This window comes from Dendrobates tinctorius, unplaced genomic scaffold, assembly GCF_039654945.1.
Source record: "Dendrobates tinctorius isolate UK_male_01 unplaced genomic scaffold, ASM3965494v1 ptg000157l, whole genome shotgun sequence".
Taxonomy (NCBI): Eukaryota; Metazoa; Chordata; class Amphibia; order Anura; family Dendrobatidae; genus Dendrobates; species Dendrobates tinctorius.
This window is the reverse complement of record NW_027361824.1, coordinates 1,788,300-1,810,227: the sequence shown is the minus strand read 5'-3', so window position 1 is coordinate 1,810,227 and position 21,928 is coordinate 1,788,300. Positions and strand designations below refer to the sequence as shown.

The 21,928-nt window shown below is 45.5% G+C and overlaps 1 protein-coding gene across 1 annotated transcript in view; it reads left to right on the top strand.

Moving 5' to 3' along the window:
* LOC141051425 (uncharacterized) overlaps window positions 1–21,107 on the top strand; it is a 95,270-nt gene extending 74,163 nt beyond the window's left edge. Inside the window, exons 17-22 of the mRNA XM_073548360.1 lie at window positions 12,512–12,607; window positions 12,711–12,878; window positions 12,962–13,085; window positions 13,776–13,873; window positions 14,251–14,305; window positions 19,449–21,107. Of these exons, the coding sequence (XP_073404461.1) occupies window positions 12,512–12,607; window positions 12,711–12,878; window positions 12,962–13,085; window positions 13,776–13,873; window positions 14,251–14,305; window positions 19,449–20,563 (1,656 nt within the window). The 3' untranslated portion in view covers window positions 20,564–21,107. The remainder of the gene's footprint in view (window positions 1–12,511; window positions 12,608–12,710; window positions 12,879–12,961; window positions 13,086–13,775; window positions 13,874–14,250; window positions 14,306–19,448) is intronic.
* The last annotated feature ends 821 nt before the right edge of the window (window positions 21,108–21,928 follow it).

The window sequence follows — 21,928 nt, the reverse complement described above, 5'->3', positions numbered from 1 at the left end:
GGAGCCGTGTGCGTGTACGAGGTGTATGGAGCGGAGCCGTGTGCGTGTACGAGGTGTATGGAGCTGAGCCGTGTGCGTGTACGAGGTGTATGGAGCTGAACCGTGTGCGTGTACGAGGTGTATGGAGCTGAGCCGTGTGCTTGTACAAGGTGTATGGAACGGAGCCCTGTGTGTACAAAGTGTATGGAGCTGAGCCTTGTGTTTACGGAGCGGAGCAGAGCCATGTGTGTACGGGTGTACGGAGTGGAGCCACGTGTGTACGAGGTGTATGGAGCAAAGCCGCATGTGTACAAGGTTTATGGAGTGGAGCCATTTGTGTACAAAGTGTACAGAGTGTGGCCGCATGTGTACGAGATTTACGGAGTGGAGCTATGTGTGTACTGAGTGTAGCCGTGTGTGTGCGAGGTGTACGGAGCAGAGCCGTGTGTGTACGAGGCATACAAAGCGGAACCGTGTGTGTATGAGGTGTGCGGAGCATGCGTGTACAAGGTGTTTGGTGGCGAGCATTCATACCTCTCAACCGTCCCAGATCCAGCGGGACAGTCCCGATTTTGATAGTCTGTCCCGGCCGGGAGCATACTTTTCCTGCGGACACAGGAGTACACGGTGGAGCCCCAAGGAGCACTTTAAAATTCGCACGTGACGTTCCACTGGAAGTGACGTGCTAGAAGCTGACCGGAAATGAGGTTGTGACAGAACCATGGAGGCACTTCAGGGAATGCTTCAGATCCATCACAGTGTCCTCCTCCGACAGCGCAGACAGCGGGATTGCCTTGGAATCGGGGATGCTGACCATGTGAGCGGATCATGATATGTCTTGCATCGGGAGGCTCAGGTGGGCATTACAATGGGAGCCAGACTGCTATAGTATCTTTATAGAATCTTTCTTTCTCTCTTTGTTTCTTTTTCTCTCTGTTCTTTCTTTCTCTCGCTCTCTAATCTTTTTTTCTCTCTCTCTGTTCTTTCTTTCCTATCTTTCTTTCTCTCTCTTCTTTCTTTCTTTCCCCTCTTCCTCTCTCTCTGTTCTTTCTTTCGCTCTGTTCTTTTTTTCTTTCCCCTCTTTCTTTCTCTCCCAATCTTTCTTTCTCTCTCTGTTCTTTCTTTCTCTCTTTCTTTCCTTCCCATCTTTCTTTCTCTCTCTGTTCTTTGTTTCCCCTTTCTTTTTTTTCTTTCTTTCTCTCACTGTTCTTTCTTTCACCTCTTTCTTTCTTTCTTTCTCTCTCTGTTCTTTATTTCTTTCCCCTCTTTCTTTCTCTCTCCCTCTCTGTTCTTTGTTGCTCCTCTTTGTTTTTTTCTCTCTGTTCTTTTTTTCTGTTCATTCTTTCTCTCTGTTCTTTCTTTCCACTCTTTCTTTCTTTATCTCTCTGTTCTTTATTTCTTTCCCCTTTCTTTTATTTCTCTCTGTTCTTTCTTTCCCCTCTTTCTTTCTTTCTCTCCTTTCTTTCTCTCTGCTCTGTTCTTTCTTTCTTTCTCTTTCTAATCTTTCTTTATCTCTGTTCTCTTTCTTTCCCCTCTTTCTTTCTCTCTGTTCTCTTTCTTTCCCCTTTCTTTCTCTCTCTGTTCTTTCTTTCCCATCTTTATTTCTCTCTATCTCTGTTCTTTCTTTCCCCTCTCTTTCTTTCCCTTTTCTTTTTCTTTCCCCTCTTTCTTTCTCTCTGTTCTTTATTTCTTTCCCCTTTCTTTCTTTCTTTCTTTATCTCTATCACTCTGTTCTCTCGTTCTTTCTCTCTATCTCTCTGTTCTTTCTTTCTTTCTTTCTCTTTCTTTCTTGCTTTCTTTCGCTCTCTGTTCTTTCCCCTCTTTCTTTCTCTCTGTTCTTTCTTTCCCCTCTTTCTTTCTCTCTCCTTTCTTTCGCTCTGCTCTTTCTTTTACTCTGTTCTTTCTTTCTTTCGCTTTCTAATCTTTCTTTCTCTGTTCTTTCTTTCTCTCTCTCTGTTGTTTCTTTCCCATCTTTCTTTCTCTCTAACTCTGTTCTTTCTTTCTTTCCCCTTTCTTTCCCCTCTTTCTTTCTCTCTGTTCTTTATTTCTTTCCCCTTTCTTTCTTTCTTTCTTTCTCTATCTGTTCTTTCTTTCTCTCTATCTCTGTTTTCTCTTTCTTTCTCTCTATCTCTCTGTTCTTTCTGTTTTTCTTTCTTTCTTTCTCTCTCTGTTCTTTCTTTCCCCTTTCTTTCTCTCTGTTCTTTCCACTCTTTCTTTCTCTCTCCCTCTGTTTGTTCTTTCTTTCCCCTCTTTCTTTTTTTCTCACTCTGTTCTTTCTTTCACTGTTTCTTTCTTTATCACTGTTCTCTTTCTTTCCCCGCTTTCTTTCTCGCTCTGTTCTTTCTTTCTTTGCCCTCTTTCTCTCTCTGTTCTTTCTTTCGCTTTCTCTCTCCTTTCTTTCTTTCTCTCCCCTCTTTCTTTCTCTGGGTGTGGTTGGGGCATGGACATGGGTGTGACTAGTTGTGAAATGGGTGTAGTCGGGGGGCGTGGCCTAAAATTTGCCGCGCCGCAACCTTTGTCCCTCTTTCCCTTCTTCCAAAGTTGGGAGGTATGGATACGGTCTTCATGGTGTAATGCAAAATCAACACACTGGGCAAGCTTCCATTGTTTATGCGGCTCCATTGATTTCAGTGGGGGCCATGTCTGTAAGCTGTGAAAAATATTGAGCAGGCTCCATATTTTTTCATGGCTGTAAATACGGCCATACGGCGTACGGCGCTCCGACTAATTTCTACAACCCGTTTTTGCAGCCCCATAGAAATCTATCGGGGCCACAAAAACATGGCAAGTGTAAAAGAACGCTACGGCTATGTGCACACGTTTGGAATTGCCATGGAAATTTCCGCAACTCCCTGCCGTGGGAAATACGCATGCAGAATTCCCGTTAAACACTAGCGTTTTGCAAGTGTAATTAGCAGAATGCTAGCGTTTCCCTAATGATCTGTAGCATCGCTTGGAGAACTGATTGACGGGTTGGTCACATAGTGTTTGACTTGTGTGACCAACTTTTTACTATTGAGGCGGCCTATGCGGCATCAATAGTAAAAGATAGAATGTTAAAAATAATTAAAAAAACAAAAAATGGTGATATCCTCACCTTCCAGCGTCCCCAGGCCTCCGCTCCCGGCGAGTCCCGCTCCCAGCGATACCTTGTGACAATGACCCCAGATGATGTAGCATCTCACGCGAGACCGCTGCGTCACCACAGGTCATTGTCACAAGGCATCGCTGGGAGCGGGACTCGCCGGGAGCGGAGGCCTGGGGACGCCGGAAGGTGAGGATATCACCATTTTTTATTTTGTTACAGCGATATCGTACCCAGGGCCTGGGGGACAGTCTCCTCTCCTCCGGACCGTGGGAACCATCCGCACATTTTCCGCTTACTTTGTGCATGGCGAGCCGAGTCACATACGGAAACTAAGCAGAACAATGCTTTCCTGTGTGGGCGGATTGTCCAGCGATTCCGCATAAAGAATGAACATGTTTCTGATTTTTCCACAATGCGATTCCGCCGCAGAAAAATGCGCAGCACTAGCACAGCATGTGCAGAATGCCATTGAACTCAATGGGTTGCGTTGTGTAAGCGTTTTCGCAGCGAAAAACGCTTACAATCTGCAACTTGTGCACACACCCTAATACTGCGAGTCCTGGTAACTAGGAGACTCCCACCAACAAGATGGCCGCGCTCACTGCAGGGACAGGAAGTCTGCAGCCTAAACCCCGCCCCCTCCTGCTACACTTCCTGCCTCACATGCTGCAGAGCAGAGAACCAGGAAACCTCTCCCGGAGCTCGGAGGAGACGCAATGACCGCAGCTCCGGTATATTTGTGTTTTTTCCTCGCCCTCCTGTCCATTCACAGTCCGGAGAGGATGGGATGAAGCGGCCGATCCCCGGGGGATCCTGTGTAATGGGCGGAGTATAGCGGGGATGTATGGGTTTGTTATTCTTAGTTCTTTTCACCCCTCCTGGACACTTTTTGCTTTTTTTATCTGTGGCTTCTTATTTCTCTGACTCCATCACAAGTTCTTCTCTTTTTGGGTTGTGTCCAATGACCCCCTCGCACTTACCGGCTAATGATCAGGATAACTGTCCCAACTGCAGGGAAATATTGTAAAAAATTAATTTCTGACGTTATTTAATTTCTTAAAGGAATGGTACAGTACCTAAAATCCTTTATGACGTCAGCCAGAGCCACCGGACTACTACCCCTAATATCCCTCATCATCCCGTCAGCCAGAGCCACCGGACTACTACCCCTAATATCCCACATCATCCCGTCAGCCAGAGCCACCGGACTACTACCCCTAATATCCCTCATCATCCCGTCAGCCAGAGCCACCGGACTACTACCCCTAATATCCCACATCATCCCGTCAGCCAGAGCCACCGGACTACTACCCCTAATATCCCACATCATCCCGTCAGCCAGAGCCACCGGACTACTACCCCTAATATCCCTCATCATCCCGTCAGCCAGAGCCACCGGACTACTACCCCCAATATCCCACATCATCCCGTCAGCCAGAGCCACCGGACTACTACCACTAATATCCCACATCATCCCGTCAGCCAGAGCCACCGGACTACTACCCCCAATATCCCACATCATCCCGTCAGTCAGAGCCACCGGACTACTACCCCTAATATCCCACATCATCCCGTCAGCCAGAGCCACCGGACTACTACCCCTAATATCCCACATCATCCCGTCAGCCAGAGCCACCGGACTACTACCACTAATATCCCACATCATCCCGTCAGCCAGAGCCACCGGACTACTACCCCTAATATCCCACATCATCCCGTCAGCCAGAGCCACCGGACTACTACCCCTAATATCCCACATCATCCCGTCAGTCAGAGCCACCGGACTACTACCCCTAATATCCCACATCATCCCGTCAGCCAGAGCCACCGGACTACTACACCTAATATCCCACATCATCCCGTCAGCCAGAGCCACCGGACTACTACCCCTAATATCCCACATCATCCCATCAGCCAGAGCCACCGGACTACTACCCCTAATATCCCACATCATCCCATCAGCCAGAGCCACCGGACTACTACCCCTAATATCCCACATCATCCCATCAGCCAGAGCCACCGGACTACTACACCTAATATCCCACATCATCCCGTCAGTCAGAGCCACCGGACTACTACCCCTAATATCCCACATCATCCCGTCAGCCAGAGCCACCGGACTACTACCCCTAATATCCCACATCATCCCGTCAGCCAGAGCTACCGGACTACTACCACTAATATCCCACATCATCCCATCAGCCAGAGCCACCGGACTACTACCCCTAATATCCCACATCATCCCGTCAGCCAGAGCCACCGGACTACTACCACTAATATCCCACATCATCCCGTCAGCCAGAGCCACCGGACTACTACCCCTAATATCCCACATCATCCCGTCAGCCAGAGCCACCGGACTACTACCCCTAATATCCCACATCATCCCGTCAGCCTGAGCCACCGGACTACTACCCCTAATATCCCACATCATCCCGTCAGCCAGAGCCACCGGACTACTGCCCCTAATATCCCACATCATCCCGTCAGCCAGAGCCACCGGACTACTGCCCCTAATATCCCACATCATCCCGTCAGCCAGAGCCACCGGACTACTGCCCCTAATATCCCACATCATCCCGTCAGCCAGAGCCACCGGACTACTACCCCTAATATCCCACATCATCCCGTCAGCCAGAGCCACCGGACTACTACCCCTAATATCCAACATCATCCCGTCAGCCAGAGCCACCGGACTACTACCCCTAATATCCCACATCATCCCGTCAGCCAGAGCCACCGGACTACTACCCCTAATATCCCACATCATCCCGTCAGCCAGAGCCACCGGACTACTACCCCTAATATCCCACATCATCCCGTCAGCCAGAGCCACCGGACTACTACCCCTAATATCCCTCATCATCCCATCAGCTAGAGCCACCGGACTACTACCCCTAATATCCCACATCATCCTGTCAGCCAGAGCCACCGGACTACTACCACTAATATCCCACATCATCCTGTCAGCCAGAGACACCGGACTACTACCCCTAATATCCTACATCATCCCGTCAGCCAGAGCCACCGGACTACTACACCTAATATCCCACATCATCCCATCAGCTAGAGCCACCGGACTACTACCCCTAATATCCCACATCATCCCGTCAGCCTGGAGTCAGAACCAGAGCGCTGAGTGGAACGGTCCTAACTTCTATACTGGGGATCCCTTTAAGAGAGGCATGGGGTCAAAACCAAAGCACTGGATGGATTTGCCCTGACTTCCATACCAATGATCCCTTTAAGAGGGAAGATGTGCCTATGGAATGGAGGATGTGTGATGGGGATATGGGCACGGGACGGGGTGATTCATTTCTGACATGTGCTCTCTGCTCGTTTCTGGGGGGCAGACAATGGCTGGGAGCTTATGTTCCCGGGGATGCTAGATTTCTCCCACCCAGTCAGTGTCTGCTGAGGTGTTGTGGAGTGGGAAAACTGTTGCTCATAGCAACCAATGACAGCTCAGCTTCTTTTAAACAGCTCTGATGAAGTGAAAGAAGCTTTGTGATTGGTTGGTGACACACACACACACACACACACTCACTCTCCATATATATCTATATATAGATATAGATATTTCTCCCTTTATAGCTAGTCCTTATGGTTTTTTTTTACTTTACTTCCTGTGATGTTTTGTTTGAGAGGAGCCTCAGAGAGGAAATCCCAGGAGGCCGGGGCTGCACTCACTTCTTTGCATTGTCTACCCCCCTCCTGGAACAGGATGTCATCAGAGGGCAGAGATAGAAGCAGGGTGAGTGATAACAGCGTTGCCGCACAACTTCCATTTCTATCCTGAAATTAATCATCATCAGTGAGCAGTGCTGCTTTCACTCATCTTTCTTTGATCAACACCCCTTAGTCAATACTTTGCAGGACCACATTTCAGTGCACTTACTGCTGCAAGTCTTTTGAGGTCTGTCTCTCCCACCTTTCTCTGCAGTCTTTTGGGGTCTGTCTCTCCCACCTTTCTCTGCAGCCTTTTTGGGGTCTGTCTCTCCCACCTTTCTCTGCAGCCTTTTTGGGGTCTGTCTCTCCCACCTTTCTCTGCAGCCTTTTTGGGGTCTGTCTCTCCCACCTTTCTCTGCAGCCTTTTTGGGGTCTGTCTCTCCCACCTTTCTCTGCAGCCTTTTTGGGGTCTGTCTCTCCCACCTTTCTCTGCAGCCTTTTTGGGGTCTGTCTCTCCCACCTTTCTCTGCAGCCTTTTTGGGGTCTGTCTCTCCCACCTTTCTCTGCAGCCTTTTTGGGGTCTGTCTCTCCCACCTTTCTCTGCAGCCTTTTTGGGGTCTGTCTCTCCCACCTTTCTCTGCAGTCTTTTTGGGGTCTGTCTCTCCCACCTTTCTCTGCAGTCTTTTTGGGGTCTGTCTCTCCCACCTTTCTCTGCAGTCTTTTTGGGGTCTGTCTCTCCAGCTTTGCACATCTACAGGTGACATTTTGCTCCTTCTTCTTTGCCCCCTCGCTCTCGCTCAGTGACATTGGGTGGATTCATCTGTGATCAGTGATTTTCACGTCTTGTCACAGATTCTCTGGGATTTGGGTCTGGATGGTGACTGCGCCGCTTACACACAGGAATATGCTTTGACCTAAACCCTCCAATGTGTTTCTGGCAGGCTGTTGAGGGTTGTTGTCCTGCTAGAATCTGAATCCATAGTAGCTCCTAGTCTCAAGCCTTTTGCATCCTCTTAATAGGTTCCCCCCCTCCCAAGGATGCCTTGTATTTGGCTCCATCATCTTCTTATCTTGCCTCCCCACTCATGATGCTGCCACCGCTGTGTGTGAAGAGTAGAGATCCGAGCTTCTTCGGAAAATGTTCACCAATCTCAAACTCGGCATGAACCCAGCACATTCGGATTCATGTTCTCTTTCACGAGAATTTTTACTCAGTCGGCAATAGTCAGTCACAGTTCGATAAATCATCGCCTTTCCACTTATGCTTTTGTACGACTTTGGCTTGGATAGTGGTGCTGTATGATGAGCGGAGGCGGACGTGTTTGAGGGGAGGGAGTTGGGGAGACGTTACAGGAGCGTCTGAAGAGATTACAAGAGCGGCGCACCCCTTTTTTTTTTTTTTTTTTTTTTTCCTTAACTTTATGCATGTTGATTCCTGCATCCAGTCTGGTCACAGAAACCATCTACAACATCAGGACACAAGGCCTTTTGTGATTGGTTGCTGCAGTCCCATTTCCTGGCCATATAAGAAGCGGACATCTTGTTTTGCTGGCTCCATTTCCTCTTGTGTCACAGAGCAGAGAGGTCGCTCCTGCGCTAGTGTTGTTGCTGCTGAAAGTGAACACGTCCTGTGTGAAATCGATCTTCCAGCATCGAAGTAGATTGTGCAAGAACTGTGTGGCAGTCTCCGGAGGCCCCAGTAGCTACTCCAAATCGTTTGAGCTAAAACTGGGTTGCAGTGGCAAATCAGATGGCCACGTTTCCACATAAAAATCGTTAGGTATAACGTTGTTGTTCAGCCACACTATCTAAGAAATTAAACAGTCATTGTTCATTTAGTGACAGGTGACTGACAGCTGTGGCCTAAGGTTGTGAAACAGCAGGGTACAAGAGGGGAAGGGTACACACAACATGAGTGGGGGAAAAAGCGAGGTCGTGGTGGAAGGAGGAATAGGCTTGGTGTTCGACATGTACATGGGTTAGGTGTTAATGTGAATGAAATCTCAACTGAGCAGACACCATCTCGTCACATCCAAAGACCACTGACAGCATCTGTTACTGGCCGGCCTACTCAACTCCCCTTCTTTGGCAGCCGCACAGCCAGCGGTAGGTCTTGTAGATGAGAGTTAGAAAGAGCATGTTCCCCAGTGGTTGGCAAGCGCTGCAAATTGCCTCTCCTCCTTTTGCTCCACCTTAACATCACACACAGTACAATCTTCAGATGTGGCACCCTAATCACCCTTGTTTCCTCCGTGTCAATAATTTCCAAACGACCAACTGACTGTGGGGAACCACAGATGGGCCATTCTGAAGAGCTGCTCACACATTCTATTCCATGGGCATCAGAGGTCTGCTCCGAAGAATCACAGAACCCAGAGGAGGAACGCATCTGCACCGATGCCCAAAATTTTTTCATGTTGGATTCGGGACCGGACAAAGTAGGGTCCAAGCAGAATCCAGACCCTCGTCACCAGATGTTAACCACCAAGGGTGGAAGTGATCGTGATGACGCTCAGATACCAGAGGTGCATGCAGACTGTACTGTGGTGTCAGGGCAGGAAGAGAAGAAGGGTGAATCTCAGGGTGAGGAGTATGCCTACAGGCCAGGCATTGGTGTGGATGATGCCATTATCCACCTTCTAGATAGGACTCTCTCTCACCTGGAGAAACCTGGGAACACTGTGAGAATAATGTTCTTCGATTTCTCTAGTGCTTTTAATACCATACAGCCAGGTCTACTGAGAAACAAGCTGGGCCTTGTTGGCGTGGACCTCCAACTCTCCACCTGGATCCTTAACTACCTCACGAACCGACCTCAGTTTGTAAAGGTTCGGGACAGTGTGTTAGACATGGTGATCTGCAATACAGGGGCACCTCAAGGTACAGTTATTGCCACTTTTCTCCTCACACTGTACACTGCGGATTTTAAGTGCAACTCATCTAGCTGCTACTTGCATAGGTATTCTGATGACTCTGCAATAGTAGGCCTCATCACAGGAGGAGATGAAAAAGAGTACAGAGATACTAACCAAGCTTTTGTGGAGTGGTGTCAGAGGAACCACCTTAGGATTAATTCTGGGAAGACCAAGGAATTGGTGGTGGACTTTCGCAAGGGAAAAAATCCACCAGTAGTGGTGAACTTTCAGGGAAATGACATTGAGATAGTCGACACCTATAAGTACCCTGATAGATCCAAAGTTGTGATAGTCCGGTTATATCTTTTTTTTTTTTTCGTATATGTACCTACCTACTGTCAATGTAATGCCTTTATGCATCTGTACTTGTTCCTGCCTTGCTGCTGTAATGCTCTGAATTTCCCCATGATGGGACGATTAAAGGATTATCTTATCTTATGACAGCAGTAGTGGTGAACATTCAGGGAAATGACATTGAGATAGTCGACACCTATAAGTACCTTGGTGTGATCCTCAATAATAAGCTTGACTGGGCCCATCACTTGGATGCAGTGTACAGGAAGGGCCACAATAGGCTTTATCTGCTCAGAAGGCTGAGAGCCTTCGGAGTTAGGGGGGCACTCCTTGCATCCTTCTTCAACTCTGTTGTGGCATCAGTCATCTTCTTTGGTGTGGTGTGCTGGGGTAGTGGCATATCAACCAGGGACAGGAATAGGCTGGACAAACTGATTAGAAGGGCCAGCTCTGTCCTGGGATGCCCCCTTGGTCCAGTTCAGGAAGTAAGCGACAGGAGGATACTGGCCAAGGTGAGCTACAGTACATGGTGCAGAATGATTCCCATCCCATGCATGAGACCGTGACAAAGATGTGCAGTACTGTCAGTGACCGGCTACTTCATCCTAAATGTGAGAGGGAGCGCTATCGAAAGTCCTTCCTTCCTGCTGCAGTTAGGCTGTATAACCAGCACTGTCCAAAACGGAGAACGACCCAAACAGAGAACTGATAGATCCAAAGTTGTGATAGTCCGGTTATATCTTTTTTTTTTTTTTTTTCCTATATGTATGTACCTACCTACTGTCAATGTAATGCCTTTATGCATCTGTACTTGTTCCTGCCTTGCTGCTGTAATGCTCTGAATTTCCCCATGGTGGGACGATTAAAGGATTATCTTATCTTATGACAGCAGAGAGGATGACGATGAGGTTGTAGATGTCACTTGGTATGAACCCAGAGGTATGCAGCTGAGTAGCTCAGCAGAGGAGGAGGAAGATGATGAGGAAGTCATGTTGCAGTTTCCCACACAGACACGAAGTGATGCAACCACTTCATCCTCAGCCCCAACTCTGGCTGTGGCCAGCACAGGTCACGAGTGTACAGTTTGCAGGGGCAGCAAGAGTTTCCTAGCCTGGGCTTTTTTTTTTTTTTGAGAGTGTAAAAGAATGACCCAACACACGTTATCTGTTAAATTTGCAAAATAAAACTAGAATGCTGTAGATAGCCCTGAAAGACAGCGGCCAAAACAGCTGACAGGATCCCTTTAACCTCTTGTGGTGAGACCATTTACAGGACATCAGCCACCTGATTTACATACTAGCCGATGCCTGAGTGAAGAAGTCTTATCCATAGTAGTATGCATGAGACTTTATTATTCAAAGCGAAAAAGAAGCTGCACAGACATCTATAAAGCTTCTACAGACGATCGTAAGTTGTTTTTTTTTCTTTAAAAAAAAACTGATGAAACTTTGATAAACTACATTTTGGTCGATTACACAGTAATTTGTATGAACTACTAAATAATGTAAAAAAGTCATCAATTTTTTTTTTTTAATTAAAAAAATAATCCGTATGCAGCCGCATCAGTAAAAAAAATAACTTCAAGACTGTTAAAATGCAGAAAGGCAAAAAAATAAAAATAAAGTAATGCCCGGTCAGTAAGTGTGTTGTAACAAACACTGTGGAATTTTGAATCTGAGAAGTGTTGCGCTACTAACAATGGTCAATAAATCTGATGGGAAGGTGGAGTTGAGTGAGATGATGGACAAATAAAGGGTTTAATTTTCTTCCTGGTAAATGATGGGATTGTAGAGGGGTAATATCCAGGCCGGAGAGATGATTCTCAGTGTCATCAGCTTAAAACGTGGTAATGAAACCCAAGAAATTTCAGGACAAAAGTCCCAGGACAAAGGTAAAGATGGAAAAGAGAAGGGGGTCCCAAAAGAAAGAGGGCAAAACATGGAGATGGAGTTTGAATGGGAGGCACAAAAATGTTCATTTACTATCTCTTGAGGAGACCCAGGAGGCATCCGAGTCTGTGATAATAAGAAATGGGAAGTGTGTAATAGGATAAAGTACTTGACTGTGTCAAAGGTAGAGGACAGGAGAAACATTAAGAAATGTTCTGCAGCATTTTCCCAAGTTCTGATAAAGCAAAGATATACAGGGTAGGCCATTTATATGGTTACACCTGGGTGGGCCACTTATAAAGTTGGATCCAAAATGGCCGACTTCAAAATGGCCGCCATGGTCACCACCCATCTTGAAAAGTTTCCCCCCTCCCATATACTAATGTGTCACAAGCAGGAAGTTGATATCACCAACCATTCCCATTTTATTTAGGTGTATCCATTTTAATGGCCCACCCTGTATATCTTTGTACCATGTTAGCCAGTAGATAGAAAAATATTTAGGTTTGAGAGTCCTCAGTGGTTGATACCTTTTTAATGGCTATCAGCCACTGATGTCTCTCAAATCTAAATATTTTCCCAAGTTCTGAAGCCCTTTACATAACATCTAAGATGTCCTTCTGGCTTTTTGCACTCAGTCCTCATTGTCATTCCTTCAGTTCCTTTGAACTTTTCCATTGATGGACCTTCCGAAGATGGAGCAGGACAGAAGCCACATGGCTGCTCGGATATTAGATCTCACCCTGGAGATGATCTACTGGATCACTGGAGAGGTGAGAGCTTCACATCACATCACTAGGAATAAAGCAGGGAAATGACAGGAAAGGTGAAGGATCCTTAGAATAGATGTAGTGATCGGCGTCTCCCCATACACAGGATCACACAGTAGTGAAGACGTCGTCTGGGGAGTGTGTGACCCCCCGTGTGTCCGGAGGACGGAGCAGGACCCCGAGTGACCTCACCGAGCCTCCACCTCATTCACTGATACATGAGCAGAAGATCCTAGAACTGACCCACAGGATCACTGAGCTGCTGAGCGGAGAGGTGAGCGCTGCCGGGAATGCTGGGACAGTATATAATAACGCCGGGGGAGGGGTCTGCTAATGGCGGATCATTGTGTGTGTCAGGTTCCTATAAGGTGTCAGGACGTCACCGTCTATTTCTCCATGGAGGAGTGGGAGTATTTAGAAGGACACAAGGATCTGTACAAGGACGTCATGATGGAGGATCACCAGCCCCTCACATCTCCGGGTAAGAGGAGACCGTACTGATTATAGAGGAGAGGCCGGGTCTTTTTAACAGGCAAAAGATAGGATGAGCATGATGGTGTGAATCTGCATAAACCCTCACAGTCTCCCCTGAAGAATCTAATGAGAGGAAACGCGTCGGGAGGTTTGGACTTGGACATGGACAGGAGTGTTACCTAAGATAGACCTTCCATACCACTGGGACGAAGGGGCCCCAGATCGCTTGAACTACACTTGGTGAGATCGTTCCAATAGGAACTTCTGATCGTTACCAAGTACCACATGTCATGTTGCCCCTACATAATGTCTGTATACTGAATGATGATTTGCCTTTTGAAGGTATCTATTCCGGATATATTGACTGTCTGATATACTGCATTGTACTTATGGCTGTTTGATAAGACTGGGTGATGCCTGGTGGGGCTTAGTACATTTATTGTCTCGGGTATTGTTGTTATCTAGGTTTCCTTGTTTGTAAATTTATGTCCATAGGGTTTTTATACTTATATGTTTCAGAATTTTAAAGTATATAAAAAGTTATATTTTAATGAATGCAAGTTATTGCTCCTTTGCTTAAAGTTTACTAAATGGTGAATCTTCACAGCTCTACCCATTGCTTAAGTCACCTGGACTCCCCATCATCTGATCATCACCTGTAGACGATGTATGCAGTCACTGTGTATATTTTCTATAGATGGATCCAGCCTGAGAAATCCACCAGAGAGAAGTCCCAGTCCTCTGTATTCCCAGGATCATCCAGAGGAGAAGCAGAATGTCCTCCTGGATCATCAGGTAGATGGAGCTGAGAATTATGTAGATCCTCCATAGACTGATGTAATGGAGCTTTCTAGTAACCTCCAGCAGCAGAGGACTGTAGGCGTCATGTTCACTGGGGCTGATAGCAGCAATAAATGGTTTCTGGTTTCATAAAAGGCGAAGTTTCCAAAAATGTCGACTCACTTGGCCAATAATATTCAGTGAGGATGAATGTACAGTCCTGCCGTGTAGATGGAAATAACGGCACAATGCCGTGGGTGAGTGTTGACTGTCTGATCGTCACTGTAGGAGATTGTACTTTTAGTTGGCTCATGACATCTAGTGGGTTATACTGTCCACTAATGAGAAGCTGCTGTTAGTTTTTTTTCATAAATTATGTGGGATCATTGCAGGAAAGTCGTTGTACGATGAGTGGACCCGAAAAGCCCTTATCCTCGTCGGTGAATGGTAAGAGCCTTTCATAAACTCTGTTTTGTTCCTTCTGTATAATTTACAGACCGAGTTTATCTAAAACATCCTTTATAATGTTCAGTGGAGGAGATGTACTTGAAAATAAAACCTGCTGATCTTTATGAATTCCTAGTCCAAAGGTGAAAAATATTCAGGATTGAGAGTCCTCAGTGGCTGATACCTTTTAATGGCTAAGTGAAAAGATGGTAACAAAGCTTTCGAGACTACTCGGATCTCTTCATCAGTCTGTGCCTGACCGGAGTAGTCTGGAAAGGGTGCAATCTGTTACCATCTTTCACTTAGCCATTAAAAGGTATCAACCACTGAAGACTCTCAATTCTGAATATTCTTCTAGCTACTGGCTAACACGGTACAAAGAGATTTATCTTTCCTCAGTCCAAAGTATTAACACATGCTTTTCCTACAAAGCTCAGAGAAATATCTGATCTTTCAGGCTGGGGATGTAGACTGTATAGAGATAAGTACACACGTCTTAATTGAATTTAGGGATTTTTTCAGCCCCCCCGTGTATGCCTTCCTGCCTGTCGCCATAACCTCCATTGCTCTCCTGGTGTATAACATCTGGCCCCTTGTCATGCCATCTGCTTTTACTAATGTGACAGAATGGCTCGGTGGTAAAGAGCTCAATAGCGACGTCCTGTAATAGGCGCCACCAATGTCACAAGTCCATTTATTACATTTCTTCCTCCTGAGACTTTCCTTACATCACCAAACACAATATCACATGTCAGATGGAGTGGTGTAACGCCACCGCCATTGGACTCTGGAGGAGACATTTTTTGTTACCTACCTGACTGCCCGCTGTACAGTTGGTGGAGGAGGGGTGAGGCTATAGTCGTCGTTTTCAGGGATCACCCACAGCCCCTTAGTTCCAGCCCCTTAGTGCTAGGCTAGGGGATGGTTTTTTATGGATCAGCCTCAGCCCCTTAATTCCAGTGACGGGAAATATTAATGCTTCAGCAGAAGACACTATGAACAATTGAAGCTTCCAACTTTGTGGTGGGAACAGTTTGGGGAAGACTCTTTTCTGTTCCTCATAACTGCCCGGTGCATAAGGACAAAGGTGGAGGAGATTTGCTGGCAGAACATGGCTGGAGAGTCCAGAACCCAGCACCATTGGGATGAACTAGAATGGAGATTGTGAGCCCGGCCTCTCCACGACATCAGGGTCTCACCTCACAAAAGCTGTTGAGGATGAAGGAACAGACGCCTTCAAAATCCTTTTAGAAGTCTTTCCAGAAAAGCGAGAGATGTTTTACACACCTGCACATGGGGCACCAATGCCATATCAAAGCCTACGGATGGTGAATGGGAGGTTCTTTAGTCTGGATCTGAAGGGGGCACATACTTATCTCATTATTCTGTAATGTTTTATATGACTTACAGAAAATGTGATCTTGCTGATCTTTCTTTATTAGTATTTTTGTTCCTTTTTCATCTAGTGCTATTCTATCGTATTCCCTGGCGCTGACACCATGTGTTACAGAACGGTGGTACATTCACGTCATGTTGAAGGGTAGATGGTATTTGTCTTATAAACATTGGAGAATATTGCTACAGGAGAAGGACCAGAAACATGAGGGTTGGAGAGGACAGGTTATGTTTTTATTACACAAAACAGGGGTCCAGACGGGCGAAGAGTCGCTGAGAAATCTGGCGGTGAAAAGGCCCTGGTGTGGCATAATGGCGATGGAATGGCCCCGAGCTAGATCATAGGTGACTTTTTATACATAATGCGAACAAAGTAAGCTGTATACATATTATAGCCAAAGGGCGTATATGGTTTCCTCATATCTTTTTGGACAAAGGAAGAAGTAACACAATATTACATCATTAATTAACTTTTCACGAAACCACATCAAAAACCCATAAATTCAATATTCTCTCTAACTACTGTCATTAATCTTATTACTGCTCTTAGACTAAACCCATAAATTCTTACATTTGACAATTGTAGAAGTCTGTTTCCTACTAACACTATCATAAATACACATATTGACCACCATATATTCGTTGATTCTATTCCCTCATTGCCCTGAGGCTGATCCAATTTATCTGTATGCACATCTGCTAAGTTTGCTAATGGGCATGATCTCATTTTACATCCTCCCTCTGCTTTTCCAAAGTACATCTTTTTAGCTCTATTCTAAAAGTTGAATCTGTTGATTCCTAACTTTCACAAGATGGCTGCCTGGTTCATCATGGCAGCTCAGTATATTATAGCTGACCATCCTCTTACACAAGGATAGAGTATAGTTAGGTTCCAATTACCATGTTATGTAGCATGTGACCACAGGGAGGCGCTGATGGATCACAGGTCCAAATCTTAGTTACGTAGTTCCCTTGACCGCGTCTGATAACTGGTCCTCCTGCCAGTAGAAAACTGAGGGACTGCCTTATATCTCCTAGGCTGTTCCCTTCCACACTCTGCTGCCACCCCTGGGCTGAGCTGCCTCCCTCTTCCCATATCTGAGAATAAGATTTTCTGTCCAGAATCATGGATGGCCCATAACATTGCGTCCAAAGCTCTGAATGGGTTGGTTGTGCCGCCACTGGGTTCCGCTGGATTTTATCTGCGCATAGAAACCAAATGTGCCTACCATATGCAATTCCTGTTAGCTATGCTTTATAACTCCATAATGCAGGGTTCTAGAGGTAGCTAAATAATATGGGCACGTGGGGAAAGGAATGCCGATTCCGATTATGTGCTCGGCTAGTCTCAGAGCTATTGCATTCTGTTATTATAGGTCATTTTCCAGATTCAATACCTTAGAGCCTGCAGTGACTTGTTGTACCACGTGGTCTTCACGTACTTCAGTCAGATAAAAGTGAGCCAGCTGGCTGCAGCTGCAGAAAAGTTCACACCCTTGTGTTAAGAGCTTCAAAGAGTTTCTTCCTGGCTCTTTTTACTTAAAATAAAACAATGATTCTGTGGAATCCCAAGGGTGGGGCACATTTCAGGAGGGGAGAGCCTTTTACTTTGTCCCTCACAATCAGTATTATAGGGATTTGGTCATACAAGAAAATGACTGCCTAGAATTCCTCTGACTTGTGGAGCTATTTAAGAAAGGTGGAAGGAAAGGGTCCATTTACAAACCTTAGCAGAAAAGTGTAGAAATGCCTCCAATGCGAGACGCTGTAAATTTTACTTGTGTGACGAATTAGCACTTAGATGATCTCGAGAGACTTTCTGGTGGAATACAATAGCAGGACAAGTCCTCACTAAATCTTTCCCTGGTTCTCTGCACATTGACCTTCAAGGGGAAGCTGGTAATATTGGACACTGACTGATGGAGGGAGATATGCTTATATATTTTGAAAGGTGAAGACTGTTACAGGAAGTTGAGATACAATCCCCTACAGGACATTAGAGAGGAACTGATATATTGAAATATTGACAGAGGCCAAAACAAAAGGACTTCAGTATGGGGGATTTTTAATTGTTAATATAGAAACTCACAAGAATCCCAACATTTTACAATCTCCTAACATGCATAAGGACTGCTCTCAACTGAACGGATTTACCGTATTGTCAATGATCAATGGCTTAATGGAGAACATCAACATTTATGTGGCAAGAATTCTTAGAGGAACAGCAGAGTTGAGAAGACAATCTGGCACTTTGCTGCAGGACTGCATATATAGTACACAGGAACAACAGAGCTGAGTAGGCAATAAGGCGAATTGATTCTCGAAAGATGAGGGTGCAGACAGCACCTTGGAATAGCAGATACGTGTAAGCTTGCAGGTAAATACAGATGCAGCAGAGTTGATGGTTGTGGAGAACGGGGGTCAGTGGGTGCTCTCGTTCTCTGGCCCAGTGGCCTTTAGCAAGACTGCATGGACCAGGGCTCATACCACGGAACACCCGCTCTATCTCCTGGTGGGCAATACACTACACAGACCACACAGGGTTAGGGTAACACAGTGTGACAATGCTTTATTGAACCACAACACCCAATAGCAAACAGAACAATCTCAGCAATTACCCCAAGATGGTGCACATTACAGGGTCTCACCCTTCCCTTCCGCCGACTCACTAGGATAATGGTAGATGTTATGTCAGAGGTCCCAGGGTCGCTACGCCACCTGAGATACGCACGCAGTGAGGAGGTAAGGACAGGCATAGAGAGATGACCGAGACCAGTTCATAGAGTTCGTACAAGGTCCAAAGCCAGTTGACACGAAAGTCACCACTTGGCTTATCCGATCATCTCCATGGAACAAGGTGATCAGCTGGTCGCAAAACCTGGTTTTCTCCAAACATATCCATGGTTCAGAGATGGTCACTGGATCAGATTTGTGTCCTTCCAACCAGAGCCGAAAACCCCTAGGTTGTCTCCTATAGAATCATAGATTTGTGTCCCTCGTGATGGTGCCATGATGAATTGGCTGCAGTCCTGTCTCTCGTCCCTTGAGTGTTGTGCAAAATGTCCAGCTGGTAGCTCTGTGTTACTTCAGCATGAGATCTCTGAGTCTTTTTATATCCGAGGCATGTATAAGCTATATTTAGAATTAATCAGTGTCTTTCAGTCCACCCTCATATTCTTTACACCTCTTTACTTTCAAAGTCAACACACTGGTTCCAGAATACACAATTACACAATTAGCATATCAGCACACATCCATAAACAAAGATAAACGCATACTATGTACAAGTCACTATTACAGACTTACACACTATGTTAAATGTTATGCAAGTCTGTCTTCTTGACCCACCAGACATAACCACTGAAATCCACAAGCCAATATACAAATAAAAAGTCAATTCTTCTTGGTTTGCAAAAACATAGTCGTCTGGGTAATTAAGATAATTAAGATATACTCTGGTTTCTTCACAGTGGTGATTACTGCACCAGGAGTAGCTGAGACAAGTAGGTTGACAGGTACCTTTAGACAGCAGGATGGAGGGTGCAGAGAGCACCAGAAAAAGTAGAGCTGACTTGGTAGTATTAACGTAGTGACTTGTAGCTTAACTTTTGCCTACAAGCTTGAATTTTGTACTTACATGGTGGCTGTGACCTATTAACAGCTATCAGAGTGTATATGAAGACTGACTGTATACTGAGAAATCTCTTTAAAAAATTTTAAAATATTTATTATTATGGCATTTTTTCAGGTGAAGCCTGGATGAGAAATTTCCACACAAATCTCACTTCATCTCCTTATTATGAAGTAGCAGATAATCATTCACAGATTGGAAAAAGTAGCACTGGACATAGACTTGAAAAAATGTTATCGTCTTCTGAATGTGGAAAAAAGAAATCAAATCATCACAAAGATGAAAGGCCGTATACTTGTTCAGAATGTGGGAGGTGTTTTACCCTGAAATCAAGTCTCGTTGCACATCGGAGAATTCACACAGGGAAAAAGCCATTTTCATGTTCAGAGTGTGGGAAATGTTTCACACAGAAATCAGATCTTGTTGGACATCAGAGAATTCACACAGGGGAGAAGCCGTATTCATGTACTAAATGTGGGAAGCGTTATGCTCACAGATCAAATATTATAGAACATTTGAGAATTCATACAGGGGAGAAGCCGTTTTCATGTTCAGAATGTGACAAAAGTTTCATCAGTAAATCACATCTTGCAAAACATCAGAGATGTCACACAGGGGAGAGGCCATATTCATGCCCTGAATGTGGAAAAGGATTTGTACAAAAGTCAAATCTTATAAACCATCTAGGAATTCACACAGGGGAGAAGCCATTTTCTTGCTCCGAATGTGGGAAATGCTTTTTGGCAAAAGGTCACCTTGAACGACATCAGAAAAGTCACACTGGAGAGAAGCCATTTTCTTGCTTTATATGTGGGAAATGCTTTTTGGCAAAAGACCATCTTGAGAGACATCAGACAAGCCACGCTGGGGAGAAACAGTTTTCATGTGCGACATGTGGAAAATGCTATATGCGTAAGGAAGCTCTTGAGATACATCAGAGAGTTCACACAGGGGAGAAGCCATACTCATGTCCTAAATGTCAAAAGTGTTTTAGTCAGAAATCCCATTTTAATGAACATCTAAGAAGTCACACAGGGGAGAAGCCGTATTCGTGCTCAGAATGTGGGAAATGTTTTACCCATAAAACCATTCTTCTTCAACATCTGAGAACGCACACAGGGGAGAAGCCGTTTTCATGCTCAGAATGTGGGAAATGTTTTCAACGTAAAGCATATCTTGTTAAACATCAGAAGTCACACAAAGGAGAAGATGTATTAATGTTGACATTGTAGGAAATTTGGCAAATGTATGGCTCCGTTATAGGAGCTGTTGTTTCAGGATGACTGTCAGAAAACCATCACTGCTCAGATGTTACTGCAAGCACTTCATAGTGAAGATATTGCTTTATGTCCGACACATTCTTGTTTTTTTTGTACATTCAGTGCAACTCCGATATAGTGAAGACACAAGAAACAGAAATCTTCAAAACTTTAACACAATTGTTTTGCCATGACTCTGACACCATCAAAGTAAAGTAAGACTCACATGGAAAGATGTCTTAGTGCATTTTCCCACAAGGGCATGACGTGTCAAAAATAGAATTAAAGGGAATCTGTCACCCCATTTTTTTGGCCTATGAGCTGCCGGTATTGACATCAGGGGCTTATCTACAACATTCTGTAATGCATTCTGTAATGCTGTAGATAAGCCCCCGATGTAACCTGAAAGATAAGAAAAAAGAGTTAGATTATACTGACCGGGGGGCGGTCCGGTCCGATGGGCGTCGAGGTCCGGTGTGGCGCCTCCCATCTTCATACGATGCCGTCCTCGTCTTCCCTTCCTGTCGTGGCTCCGGCGCAGGCGCACCCTCTGCCCTGCTGAGGGCAGAGCAGAGTCTTGCAGTGCGCAGGTGTCGGGAGAGGTCCGGTGCCTGCGCACTGCAGGACTCTGCTCTGCCCTCAACAGGGCAGAGGGTGCGCCGGAGCCACGACAGGAAGGGAAGAAAAGGACTGCATCGTATGAAGATGAGAGGCGTCGGACTGCGATACCCATCGGACCAAGAACGGACCGCAAACCGGGGAGTATAATCTATCTCCTTCTTCTTGATATTTATTAAAAAGTCTATAATCGAGAGAGTTTTTGCTCATCATAAAATGAGTGAAATGTGGAAATAGACTTAAAGGGGTTGTCCCACGAACAACTGTCCACATGCACGGTGTGATGACCCTATTGTACCACACTCCCCAGCAAAGGGTGGTGACCCCAACACAGTGATTCCCCAACTGTAATCCCCACATAGCCCTCCAGACAGTATAATGGCCCCCACATAGTGCCCCGTACAGGCACAAGGTTAGAGGAGGCTGGGTTTTTGTAAAGCTGGGAAATTTGCATCACTTGGCCTTTCCTAATGATGATAGTGACCAAGCCGTAACCCTAACAGGCTAATTAACGTTGACCAAGGTTTCGGACCTTATCTGAGCACACAAATCTCCAAGGGTGCCCAAACTATTGCATAGGCCCATTTTCTGTTTTATAATTTTTACAATGTAAAAAAGACAATATTTTTTTTTTTTTTTTTGCCTAAAATAAAGTAAATGTGTCCTCTGTAACTTTAGGCCTTTTGGATCATTTCACCTTCAACTTGCTTCACTGTTCAC